The sequence below is a fragment of the Triturus cristatus genome, chromosome 2_2 (genome assembly GCF_964204655.1).
Source record: "Triturus cristatus chromosome 2_2, aTriCri1.1, whole genome shotgun sequence".
Taxonomy (NCBI): Eukaryota; Metazoa; Chordata; class Amphibia; order Caudata; family Salamandridae; genus Triturus; species Triturus cristatus.
In genome coordinates this window covers 864169748-864182302 of record NC_140582.1, presented here as the reverse complement: position 1 = coordinate 864182302, position 12555 = coordinate 864169748, and the positions used below count along the sequence as shown (strand labels likewise).

The 12555-nt window shown below is 42.1% G+C and overlaps 1 protein-coding gene across 9 annotated transcripts in view; it reads left to right on the top strand.

Annotated features, from left to right (window-relative positions):
- Nucleotides 1-12555, top strand: part of TBC1D1 (TBC1 domain family member 1) — a 933361-nt gene that overhangs the window by 888402 nt on the left and 32404 nt on the right. For all 9 annotated transcript variants that reach the window (XM_085642280.1, XM_085642279.1, XM_085642278.1 and 6 more), the window contains one exon: nucleotides 9210-9379. In XM_085642280.1, the coding sequence (XP_085498406.1) occupies nucleotides 9210-9379 (170 nt within the window). The remainder of the gene's footprint in view (nucleotides 1-9209; nucleotides 9380-12555) is intronic.

The window sequence follows — 12555 nt, the reverse complement described above, 5'->3', positions numbered from 1 at the left end:
CTAGTAGAAGAAAAAACAAGCATTGGCATAGCCAATAGGTCTCGCCTTTGGGACCTTATAAGTGTTTAGCCATGTAACAGTTGATGTTGTTGCACCAAGGATATTGTGCTGCATAACTAAATACTTATAAGGTCCCAAAAGCGAGACCTATTGGCTATGTCAACGCTTGGTTTTTTTTAGCAGCTAAATGCATAAGGTGCATCACTCCAGATTCCACTCTCAGCCAGTTTGTGAAAGCTTTCAACAATGTGCAAAATGTACCCGAAGTCTGTCCACAATGTACATCATTAATTAAGGCATTGGGTTCATGCGGGCATTTATCTAGATTTTCACTCCTGATACACATTCAAATGCATTATCCCAAAATAATATTAGAAAAGAAAATGTATGTTTCGACAAAGTACAACCATGCCTTAGAATACACATATTCTAATATTACTAATGGGCACCATTTAAGGTTAATGATGAAATAGCCCCTTAGCTTTTATTAATCAGCCATAAAAATGGGCTAACAAAACGCACATAATGATCGAACAAATTGATTTGCGGCACGAAGCGCTAATTCACGACAAAACATGTAGTTCATCTAGTAAATGAAAACGGGGATTGGTAGTTTGGAATCCGGAGGCAAAAACAAATAAAATAAAAATAAAACATACCGGTTTAGCAGAGCTATTTCCTGTCTTTTGGATCATTGGTGAATACAAATTCTGACATTGCGCGTGGTGAATTCTAGTGTATAAAGAACAAAATAAGTTGTTTATTAAAGGTGATGGGGGGGGGGGGGGGCAGAAATGTATTTGCTGCGTGAAATTTATACTTTCTAATTTTTTTCCGGGGGGAAAAGGCTGTACAGAGAAAGGTAAAAAGGAAGTAAAAGGCAATGATTGATTAAAGCCACAGTGGCACACTTTCATCATTGTACTGTTTGAGCACTTCCCCATCACGCGTTCAGGCTGGGCCTGAAGGCAAGCCTCACCCCTGAAGGGCATAAACTCTGAAACCAAGGAGGGTGGCACACTATCCCGAACCGTGCCTGTAAATTTGCTGGGTGCTACTGAATATGCCTTTGGTTCCTCTATAGCTGGGGCTAGCCTGTTAAATGTCCTGTCCGGCGAGTACCATTACTGTGCATCAATCCATAAAGCACATCAGAACGCAGGATTTCTAGAAATTTGTACATGCTCTATAGTCGCCCAAATACCTGGAAGTCTAAATGCTTAATCACTTTAATATCTAGAATGGCACGTCATGAGTCGAAATACAGCAATGAAACAAAGTAATTTAAATTTGACTATGTAAGTGTAGCGGGCTGAAACACAGAGACTAATTCCTTTACTCCTGGAAGCAATCATCTTGGGGAATAACATTAATTACTGAGGCAAGCGACTTTATTATTGGGCATGCTTCTTCAAGTGCACACAGATGAATGGTATCCCATTGTACAGACTTCCCGGTGCACTATTGGTCCCTTTAGGAAGTCTGTGCCACCTCTGTTATTGTCTCCGTGAAGACAAATCGATGGAGTAAAAAGCAGCATTGGCCTCTTAAGCACCAGGTACCCCACCGAGGGACTGGACCATCCTTCGCACGCTGTAAGCTGGCAAGGGACACACCAACATATTTCCCATTATCCTGTGACTCTTGCTGTCTCCTGTTTGAGAGGAATCACTGCGGACAATCAAATTACGCACAGCAGATTTTTACAGATTTTCCACTTATATAAGCTACCCGCAGATTTAAGAAGTTTTTTGAAAATTGATCACGTGTTTTCTGGGTCTCGCTACATTTCTCTGTGCATTTCCAAATGTAGGGAAAATGCGCACTAGTAAAATACAGGAAACGTAGACCAGGACTTTGTACATCAACAGTACAGGTAACACCCACTGTGGTTCTGATTAATGCATTGCAATTGTGATCAGCTGAGCTGGCGGCTGGCCAGTGCAGTAGACACTTGCAGGCACTCAGACGCTGCTGGGAGGAAGTCACCCGGCCCCATTCATTCTTTCACACAGCGGAGGGCCTCATCTGTCCACCTCCATTAAAAGTGAGCTCCAAGCTGCAGACATGCACAGAGAGATTCAGGTGAAGTGTACGAGGAGCAGAAGACAAGGAACACTCCGAAGAAAGCAAAACAAGGCCGCATGATAAACAAGCTTTGATTCTGTCGTGTAGCAGCTCCAACACTTCATGACATATTGGGCGGCCATCGCTGAAAGGGGAGGGGTGTGGGAAGCGATAAGGACATCAATGAAATTCCGGAACGTGTGGGTGAGGAGAGAGGTGCGCGCGCTTGGGAGAGCAGTCTGCTTATTTCCAAGCTCTGCACTCGGGCTTGAGGCGCGCCCCTGCGCGCTCCTGCAAGGTGTATGCCACCACAAGCACGAGTGTGTGCTTGGAAAAAGTAGAACCACGGCTAAAGGTCTCCTATGCAGCGCATGTGCTCTACCTAGGCGTAACCTTAAAAAGGCCAAGGCAGAAGCAGCGAAAGGACACTCCCCCCCCCCACCCCCCCCCCCCAAACATATTGTACTTGGTCCCATGCTTCAAGGACAGGGGAGCCACACAAAACTAAAGTGAAACCAGCACTTGCTGACCAAACAAGAGCCAGCAAATAAGATTTACATTTAAGTCGATCAGTGGTAAGCAATGGGCGGGCTCTAAATCCTTTGTAAGTAAACAGAAAGGTTTGCAAGCGACTGTGCATGTGCTGTCTCAGATGAGACCTAAAATCCATGAGTAATCCACTGTTTTGTGATGACCCTTTTCAAACTGTGAAGCTGAAAAGTTGAAAGTGTGGTCATAATAGCACATGTTGTTCACTTCATGCAACCAATTTCCAAATGGCTTTGTATAAGAGATGAATAGATCAAGAATTGTGTTGGGTAGGGTTGCTCAGCAGTACACAACTCTACTCCTCTTGGATTAACATACATAATGGTTTGACATACATAATGGTAAAACTAAGCAATTTCACATCTGTTATAATGCCTGCATGGCGAATCAGCAAATATACATCCTAACGAGGGAGTAGGCTTTCACTGTCATAAGGTATGCAGCTTCTGGCTGGTCCCTGGCATGTATGAGAAGGACTCCTGTAGTAATGGAAGGTAGGGTAACTATCCCTTCCCAATTAAAGGAGTGCAGGTACTGATACCTGATAGGAACTGCCCATTTAAAGCACTGGTCTTTAATAATGTAAACGTTCTTCAAGGCTGTCTTTGACTTGGCCATTGCAAGCAATTCACTTTCGTCTGGTTCGGATGTAGTCCTCTTTTTCTATATTTTCACAATTGCCAAGGGCACCCTTTACATTACATGTCAGTTCCAGACCTGTGTGTTCTGTGTACTGCTGAAAACAGAGACAGAGTTGACTGAATCAATTTGTTATGCATGGGGTACCATTGGAAGCTTCTAGCGTTTACACCAGAATCTAAGTCTGGAAATTCACTGCTATTGGCATAGGAACCGTTTATAACAAAACGAATTACCCACTGTTGCTACATCATAAAGGCCTTCCGGGCCGGGCTGACGGGGCTCTATGAGAACCTATCAGCGCAGCCCCGACTGAAAGTTGCAGGACTGGGAAGGAAGACGGGAACCTGGTGGGGGTTGGTAAATTGTGGCAGGGAAGGTGCGTTTTTTCACATATAAGTTAGGAAGGAGAGGCCATCTTATGTATGGCTCCCCATTACTCTTCTGACCCTCTGAAGCAGTTTAAAACCGGGCAGAGGATTTTAGGGGCCAGACATAGCATAACATTATAGATGATTTAAAAGTGAATTACAGGGATGTTTTTCTCCTCTGTTTCTGAGTGATATAAAACTCAAATCGAGCTTTGCTCTTATTGTCTATTTGAAGTCACTTGCAAAACATCTCCCTAATTCAGTGTTAAGCATCTGTAATTTTATATGCTGAATAGGTGATGGGTTAGGACAGAGGCCCGGATTACAATTGCTATGGAAGAGTTTACAATATCTTCCTGACCCAATATAATGTAATCTAAATGCGATTAGTTACACCTGTTGCGAGTTTTGTCCTAAACATTGGGCATAACACAAACTTTGTTTCTTTCTGCATCAAAATCCGCACGTCCTTCTATATTTCGGGGTATTTTTCTCCTGGAATAATACCAGGAAAGATTCCTGCCGGTGGGAATTTTATCACAGCTAATTAGCATGTAAAATAAGTTAAGCACAATTTATAATTCCGATCCAAAAATGGAATTATCCGGGGCTCAAGTAATCCACCCCATATTTTGTTCTTTTGTGTATCAAGTCGTGCACTCTTATACTCTTTAAAAGTGATGATCACAAACACTTTTATACCCTAAGGCATTTGAGTATCGATTCTTGAGAACACCTATATTGTAGCATCAACAGAAGGGATAACAAGGACTTCTAGAAGCCAGTGTCGTGCAGTGTTTTCAGTGAAGTGCTTGTATTGAAGCCATTGTTGTCAAACTTGTCCCTTGCAGCTTAAGCTGATTACACAAGTGCATTGCTCGGCTTCGTATGTCAGTGTTCCTTTTGTTACTCCTACGTCTTTTGTAAATAGATGTGCAAATCTACTTCTTCACCTGTTCTTTCCTCTTCAAGAAGCCAGTGTGGACACCTCAGAGTTAGGATAAACGTGCATTTTCCACCCAGGCTTCATACTATCACTTTGCAGACTTTTGCAGACTTTGCACTTCAAAATGCAGTTAGGCGGTAAATAGTCTACTTTAGGTGATGAAGAATACAGAAAAAGACACCAACATAATATTACGACTGTGTAAATGTTATTGATACACCATTTTACATATTTTGTTACTACATCGCTTTAGGTACATTAAAAAGGTAAATTGTAGCCCATGCAACTACAATTAAGGTAAAACATTACGAAAGGTAGCATATTTAGATTCATTTAAAAAATCATGGGAGGCGGTGAAAGTTTTCTTCAAGGTATGGTATTTATTGAAACCTTCTAATTCATAATATTTATTGATACGCATTAGGGTTACTCATTTAAATACAAGATATGTAGAAATGCAGGTTTGCATGGTTTCCCCAGATTAATGAGTTTGTAACATATTGCAGTTATTATTCTTAATGCATATTCAACTTAAAATGTATTTTTAATTTTCTTTTTTAAATCATATAAGAGCAAACTTTAAGGTATTTATATAAAAATGTTTGAGTTAATAAATGGTCAGTGTTAGTATAAGAGTTAGGCTTGTAATCATACAGTTTAAAATCAGTTTAAGTAAAATATTTAGGGTTAGGGTGAGAATTCGAAGTAGGTTAACAATATAGCATAAAATATATTATTTAAAGCCCAATAGCTAATATGTGAGGACAGGTTATAGGGTAAATTGTATTAATACAAACAGTTTTAAGGTTAGATTTAGGGCTAGGATACGGATAATTGATCAAATCGGTCACATCTACTTATAAAATAGAAGTAGAGCGGATACAAATATTAAAAACAAATACCATACATTAAAAAAGCTTACAATTGCAGCTTTTGTAAGAAATTGACCACCATAAAAAATGACAAACAAGTCAGGGTATTTGTAGGGGTTATGCAGTGAGTTGAAGGTAGTAGTATACTAACTTATCTCGACAACATAATTTTCCTCAGTGTGGTGATTACGATGTAGTGGTAAATCAATGTAGTGCTTTGGCAACGTAAAACCATGTGCTGAATTCTAATTTTGGAGCTTTAGCCCCTGTCATAATGCAAATCAAATGCCGGGCTTACAGTGAACTAGCAGCAAGTTCTTTATCTGGGATAGCGTAGCTAATTAATTATCTTTTAATCTGTGGATATAGATATTTATAGTTTGGATTGTTGCATTTACAAGTAAAACATAGTACAGTAAACTTAAAATAAAGTTCATTAGCATATTCTAAAATTAATAATGAACAGTTCTACTCTGGCAGAGCCAGGTGCAAGTTGTGTACCAGAAGAGAAGCAGGAAATAGTCCTGAAGAAAGGTTGTATATCCTCTAAGGAATCTTCAACAGCAAATTAACTTCTTGTTTAATTCAGTTTCACTGATGGTCATGATTGGTAGTAGTAGGTGGTAAAGTAATAGTCTGTGTGTGGGTCTCAGGACAGTGCTATAATTAGTAGTTCTGGTAACCTGATTCTCAGACTGCTGCTTTCTCCTCGTAGTTAGCAGGGGTGGCTCCTCCACTAGGGCGGAGGAGCATCGCCCCACTGGTTTCTGGCAGTGCGAGAAGCAGAAACATAAAATGGCAAAACTACAATTTTATGTTTCTGCTTCTCGCACTGCGAGAAATCAGAAGTGTTTGGTTGCGGGCAGGCGGGGCTGCTCTACGAGTAGGGATGGGCAGGGGAGGAGTGTTGTGCCCACTCTTGAGTGAGTGTGACTGGTTAGGTCAGCCCTCTGGGGCCGCCCAAACCAGTCATGCGCTCTCTGCCCTTTATCCATGCAGGCTGCAATGCAGCCTATATGGAGAAAATGGCCTTCCCGTAGGCTTTTGGCTGGGCGGTGTCCCCACCAATCACAACACGGCCATTGCAGCTTTGTGATTGACTGAGGGGAGGGATGCTGCCTGCTTCCTGTTCCTGCCGGAGGCAGGAGAGGAGAGCAGAAGCTGTAGCTGGAAAGAAAAGACGGGACCTGGCCGGCGTACAGGTACGTTTTATTTTGTTTTAATTATTAGATTTACACCCACCCCCCTCCCTGCGCGAGACCCCACCACCCGTGATTAATGCCGGCCGCAACTGCCTTAACTTTGACTCAGGCTTCCTAGGCACTTCAGAGTGACTAGGATGTGAGGCTTACTTTCATATTTCTTAGAATGTTGTGAGACCCTTTCTAACAATGTTGCAACATGCATCTTCCTGACCTTCTACTACTAGAAATGTACATTCTTCCACAATTGGTACATAAACTTCCATTATACATGGTATTGATCTGGACATGCCCTTTGTGTCCTGCTCACTGGCGCGGTAGATTGTAGGCATGTCTGCCCCATTGGGGCATTCCATGGCAATCCCAGAAATGCCTCAAATGTTTTTGACTTGTAGACAGTTACAGAATCTGAATCCTCCTTGCTATTGGTTTTTCAGCATCTGCTCAAAAACATAAAGCAGTTGATGCATTTTCTCTTTCACTGCACAAGACATCACATTACCTATGAGTTATAGCCCACCAACCGGCATTGCTAGACCACAGCCCGCAGCTGGAACTGAAACAGCATAGTTTGCTTAATCTATTTTCCTGATGTAGGTTCTTTTAACTGTTGCCTTCTGAGACTAATCTTCCCCACCATAACACCGGCTTAGCTTTACTTTGACCTTATCCTGGTTCGGTGCCTTTTACTACTACCAACAATCATGGGCTCTTTGTCTTTCCTTTGAATGACCGTGTTTAATGTCCGATTTATGGGTGGGTCTGAGGAAGTTGGATATACTTTGATGATTAAGGCGACCACCATCCGGAAACCTGGCCCGGGAGAGCCTTAACCATTCTTTTGGATGTGAGTGATGGAGGAGTGAGCTGCGAACAATCAAACATGTCCATTGTTCCCATATTTGGAGGAGCCGCAACCACTACTATGTGGTTGATCAACCACATCCACCATGTCCACCACCATCACTGCCTCAGTACTGGCTAATGGTGATTATGGCACTGTATTAGAAGCTGTTGGGTCTTGGAAAAATACCGATAAGGGAAGTTTGATCTACATGCAGAGCGAGAGCAATGCCGGTGTATATCTCTGTTCTTTTACTTCAGTCTCAGTTGGGAGCTAGGTCCTTTTTGTGGTGTGGTGTTCTAATGTATCACTTCCACTGTTTCTAAAAGAAGCAATACATTGGAAAGTTTCTACTGTTGGAAAGGGGGAGGTGCAATTCCCCCATTCCATTACTTGCCTGAGTTTGCTTTGCAGATAGGAATTGGTTTGCATGAATCGGAAACAGGGATTCTGGATAGAATAATAAAGATCCTTGGCAGATTTATATTTACACTGGCAGGCACAGCAAGCATCTGCTTTGGCAGAGTAGGCATCTGGACGTGCATAACATAATTTAGAGCAAACGGGATTGCTTGTTAACATAGTGGACATCTGGGCAAGCCCAGCTGGCATCTTGGGAGTCATAAAGGATATCCTGATTAGCTTATAGATATTGTGGCAGCCAGGCATTGTGCTTTTATAAGGGAATTACCCGATGCTACATTCCTCCCTGAATCCTGATTAGTAGTCATGAAGGAGGGAGTGGTCATTGATCTGGTGATTAAATGGTCTTTGCTTTCTTGATAGTCATTCAGAGGGAGGGCAGGTGTAATTGGTTCCATCATGAGTGTCAAGAATTCCTTTCTTCTTTCACAGAAGAGGGATATTTGATGTAGTTATGAGTGCAATGTGGTGTAAGGGAAGCATTGATTATATTGAGAACTACATTCCTAGTTAGGGTTTGAACAAGGCTGGCATTGATACATATTAGTATGTGATTGCTTTGAGGGAGACTAGCATGTTATTAAGTTTTGAGAGAGTGAAGAAAACCGAGGTAGCCCCAAGCAGTAAGGTCAGATGGGTGGAACATTGGCTGCTTGTTTGGTGCTGGTTATGTGCTGCCTGTTTTCATCTATTGTTTCGAAGAAATGATTGATGGGCTTTAAATTGTCCCATTAAGTGGCTGCTTTGGAAGTGTAAGGCTTTAAAGATGACTTGGCTTTTGTTGGTTGCATGTATGCTGGTGGAATGGTAGTAGGTAACTGCCCTTAGTTATGACATTCCCGCATACAAAACGGAGACCGTTCTTTGAATGAGTCTTTTGAATGTGGTGTGACTATGGTGACATCTTGCTTGATGTATATGATGTCCATGAGGAAGAGGAGTGCTTTCTTCGCTATCGTGGTAGTCTTGTACAGCTGATATTTCCTGCTTGCTGACATTGTTTCTGCTCTGTTCTTTCGTTTTTTACAGCTTCATACTCCTTCACCCACTGCCTAAGGCAGGTGCCTCAGTTTTCCAAATGTTAGCACTGCCTTTTAGGTCTGTACAAAATGTAACTTAATTTGACTGCCTGAACAACATCTTTTTCAAGTGCAGAGAGAATAGTTTTAGCATAGTGCTTTACTTGTATAGGATTGTATTGATATGTGATATTGCATCGATATAAAGCCCATAATTATGTCGGGTGAACTTTTGTTACCATTTACCAAAAGGTGATTTCTTTGTCTTTTCCGCTAGATATCATATTTCTTCAAGGCTCAGAGGTGATATTTAAAGTTTCCCTAAGCTTGATGGGAAGCCACAAACCTTTGATTCTTCAACATGAGAACTTGGAGCCCATAGTTGAGTTCATTAAAAGCACTTTGCCCAACCTGGGCTTGGTACAAATGGAAAAGACCATCAATCAGGTAATATCTTTTTTTAATACAACCATATTAATGTAAAGGAAGGTCCATACGAGACACTATCTTAAAGTATTTTGGAAGGGCATGTTCAGGACATATCATCTATTCTCAGTTTCGTCAGTTTTCTTTGCATTATATATCAGTGTTTGGAGCTTTCATACTTTTCTCAGGGAGAGACAGTTTGATTGTAATTGCATCTCCTGAGCGGGAGGTAACTTTAAGTAGTTCAAACTAACATCACTAATTGTAAAAGGCTTTCTTGGAAAAAAGAGCATGCAGAGGTTGAAGTGTGATGGATCAGCTGTTTTACCAGGAACTCAATAAAAGGGATGTGTGACCAGTTTCCTTCCCGCTGTGTCGCAATCCAGCCATGTGCTCTCCAGTGCTCTGTTGGATTTACAACCTGTTTTCACAGGGAGAGTAGGAATGTATTTATTGTCTTTGAAGACTGTTTTGGATTCTGAGTGCAGAGCTAACAGGGACTTTGGAAGATGTTGTTGCCACAAGGCACTGAAACTGCATCGTACTGTAGGAAATACAGAAGGGTAGTGTACGAAAACTAGTGTAAGGTAGGGGGAGATGTCCTTACCAATGGTATGCCAGTATCTATATTTTCCCCATATAAACATTTGAAATCAGACAAGAAAAGTAAACTTCCATGGTTGTTGCGATAAATAATCCATATTAATATCTAAAGAACTTCTTTTAATCTGTCATTGTCTTTTATACTTTCCCTCCTTATCTCAGGCGCAGACCACTGTGTTTTTTTTTCTTCGCCCTCACCACCTTACTACATCTTCTCTCCCCCACTTGTATGATTTTTTCCTCATGACCTATGTTCTCCTCTTCTATCCTGTTCTTCCCTCGCCTTGTTTCTATTCTAGATTATTTTCGTTCCGTACCCCTCTACTAACATGTGCAACCTTCCCTTGCCTGGCTGACACATCTCCTTTCCTTTGCCCAAAACATTATTCAAATGTAGTTCTTAGGAATCCTGTTCATCTAGTGACCTTACTGCTCTCTCTTCTTCATACTTCTACAACTCTACACTCCTTAGCGTCTTAACATCTCCACCTCAAACCCATAGGTAACTATTTCTCCCATTCCTAACACCTAATTTTTCCTCTCAGTCAACCTTTCTTGCCTCACTCTGATGACCCTTTCTCCTGTCAGCTCTCCACTTTTCAAACTCCAACCCCCACAGGTCTCCTTTCTTAACTATTTTTCTCTTACTATGCTCCATTCCCTTTCCTTACACCGTCTGGGACACTTCCTTCATTCCTACTCACTATTTGCATGTACTTGTTTTCTTATTCTACTCCTTTAATCTGTCCCTTCATCAGGCATTTTCGCCCGCTCAAATAAACACACTATTGACGTGAAAAAGCACACAACCAAAATTGCTTTTTTCCGTCACTAATTTCCTCACCTAAACCCAGCTCATCAACTATAATTTCTGCCTTTCTTTCTTGATCTTTCTTCAGCCTTTGGTACTGTCATCTCTCACTTTGTGTATTCCTGGCATTTCACTCCAGTTATACAGTTTAATAGATCTGCTGTGTGGAAGATATTTCATGAGGTCCGGAGTAACTGGACATTGAGAATGTCCTGCGCAGGGAAGGCTGGAGTCACTGTGAAGAATTTAAACGTTAACTGTTTCTTGCTTCTCCTCCCCACGCAGTGAGCACATGGGTGTCTTTATTGTATGATTAACTAAAATCTTTTACAAAAGCAATAGCATAAAAATGCACCAAGTATAAAAATATAAAAAGACAATGTAAAGTGACGCCGTATAAAAGTGTGAAGTGTCGCGAAGTTTATCACCGAGCAAGGTTGACAGTGCCGGATGGTGCTACCGTCCAGAGGTGTGGAAGCAACAAGTGATTTATGTAGTGAGTGCATAGTAAGGTGACACTGGGCAAGGCCAAAGCCGGGGAGTACGTGAGCTTGAAGAGTTGTACCATGCAAGTGTGCGTAGAATTGAGTTATACATGGGCGTGTCAAAATTAATACAACATATGACGCAAATAAAAAGTGATACTCCTCCCAGTTCAATATTAGTCTGGTGTTAGAACCGACGATACACGCTATGTAAGCACATGGGTCTGTATGGTGCATGGTTGTGCAAATGGCCCCACCAGGTGATTACGCCAGAGATAGATAGGGAGCAGAACCGCGTGCGAGCCCCTAGATTGGGGCAGCCTTCATGCATACCAATGTGCACCTAGGAGATCAAAGTGCGAGGTGCAAGAGTGAAATTGTTTGGGGCTGGCTCATATGGAATGCTCCTCCCGAAGCTGTTGCTGCGGCAATTGACGATCAGCGGCTTGTGTGTTGCGGTCTTTTGTCTCCGTTACTTGGGTTGTTCTTAAGATCCTTGCTGCTTCCACGTATAACTTGCCAATTCGTGCAAGGGCCATCAGTGCCGTGATGGTGTAAATGAGCGTTGGGGCCTCTTTGTATGTTCTCACGCCATTTTGCACAAGCGTTATTCTTAAATATAATCGCCTCTGTCCCAGCAGAACTGGGCAGCAACAGATGATCTGCTCGACTGCTTCTGTGTGATATTGACACAGGCAGCATCCCTTGTTTCCTGGCAGTGTAAGTTTCCAGTGGGCCCGGTAATCCCGTATTAGCAGTGTTAAGAGCCTGGATCTCAGTATGTTCTGTAGGGCTTGCCTTCCCAGCCCTGCTTTCAGATATGATTAACTAGCTGTGATTTCATGTGAGTTGGAGAGAGGCCCTCTGCGCCAGGGATATGTCTGATTCGTTCGAGGTCCTGTAACTTTGAGATGCGCTTGCCCGGTTTCTTTAGCAAACTTTTCAGGCTGGCCATTGTTAAGGATGTGTCAGTTATGGTGTATGGGGGCAAGCCCAGTGACTCGTTTGCCTTCGAGAGATACCTCGCCCAGTGGCTGTTTTTGTCCTGGAAAACCGCTTTTAGTGCTTGCCTAATTGTATCAGGACCCGCCTTGGTCACCCGGTAGTACAATTTAATGATGTCTTTTTTTACATTCGATGTCCATCATTGAAATATTGAACTCCAGCCGGATCAGTGTGCACCTTGTTGCATACGGAATATTGAATACCCTTCAATGTTAATTGTGTGCTGGCAGGACATTGGTGGACTTGGCTCTAGTAATGTAACCACTTAAACAACTCTTTTCAAGGGAGTCCAC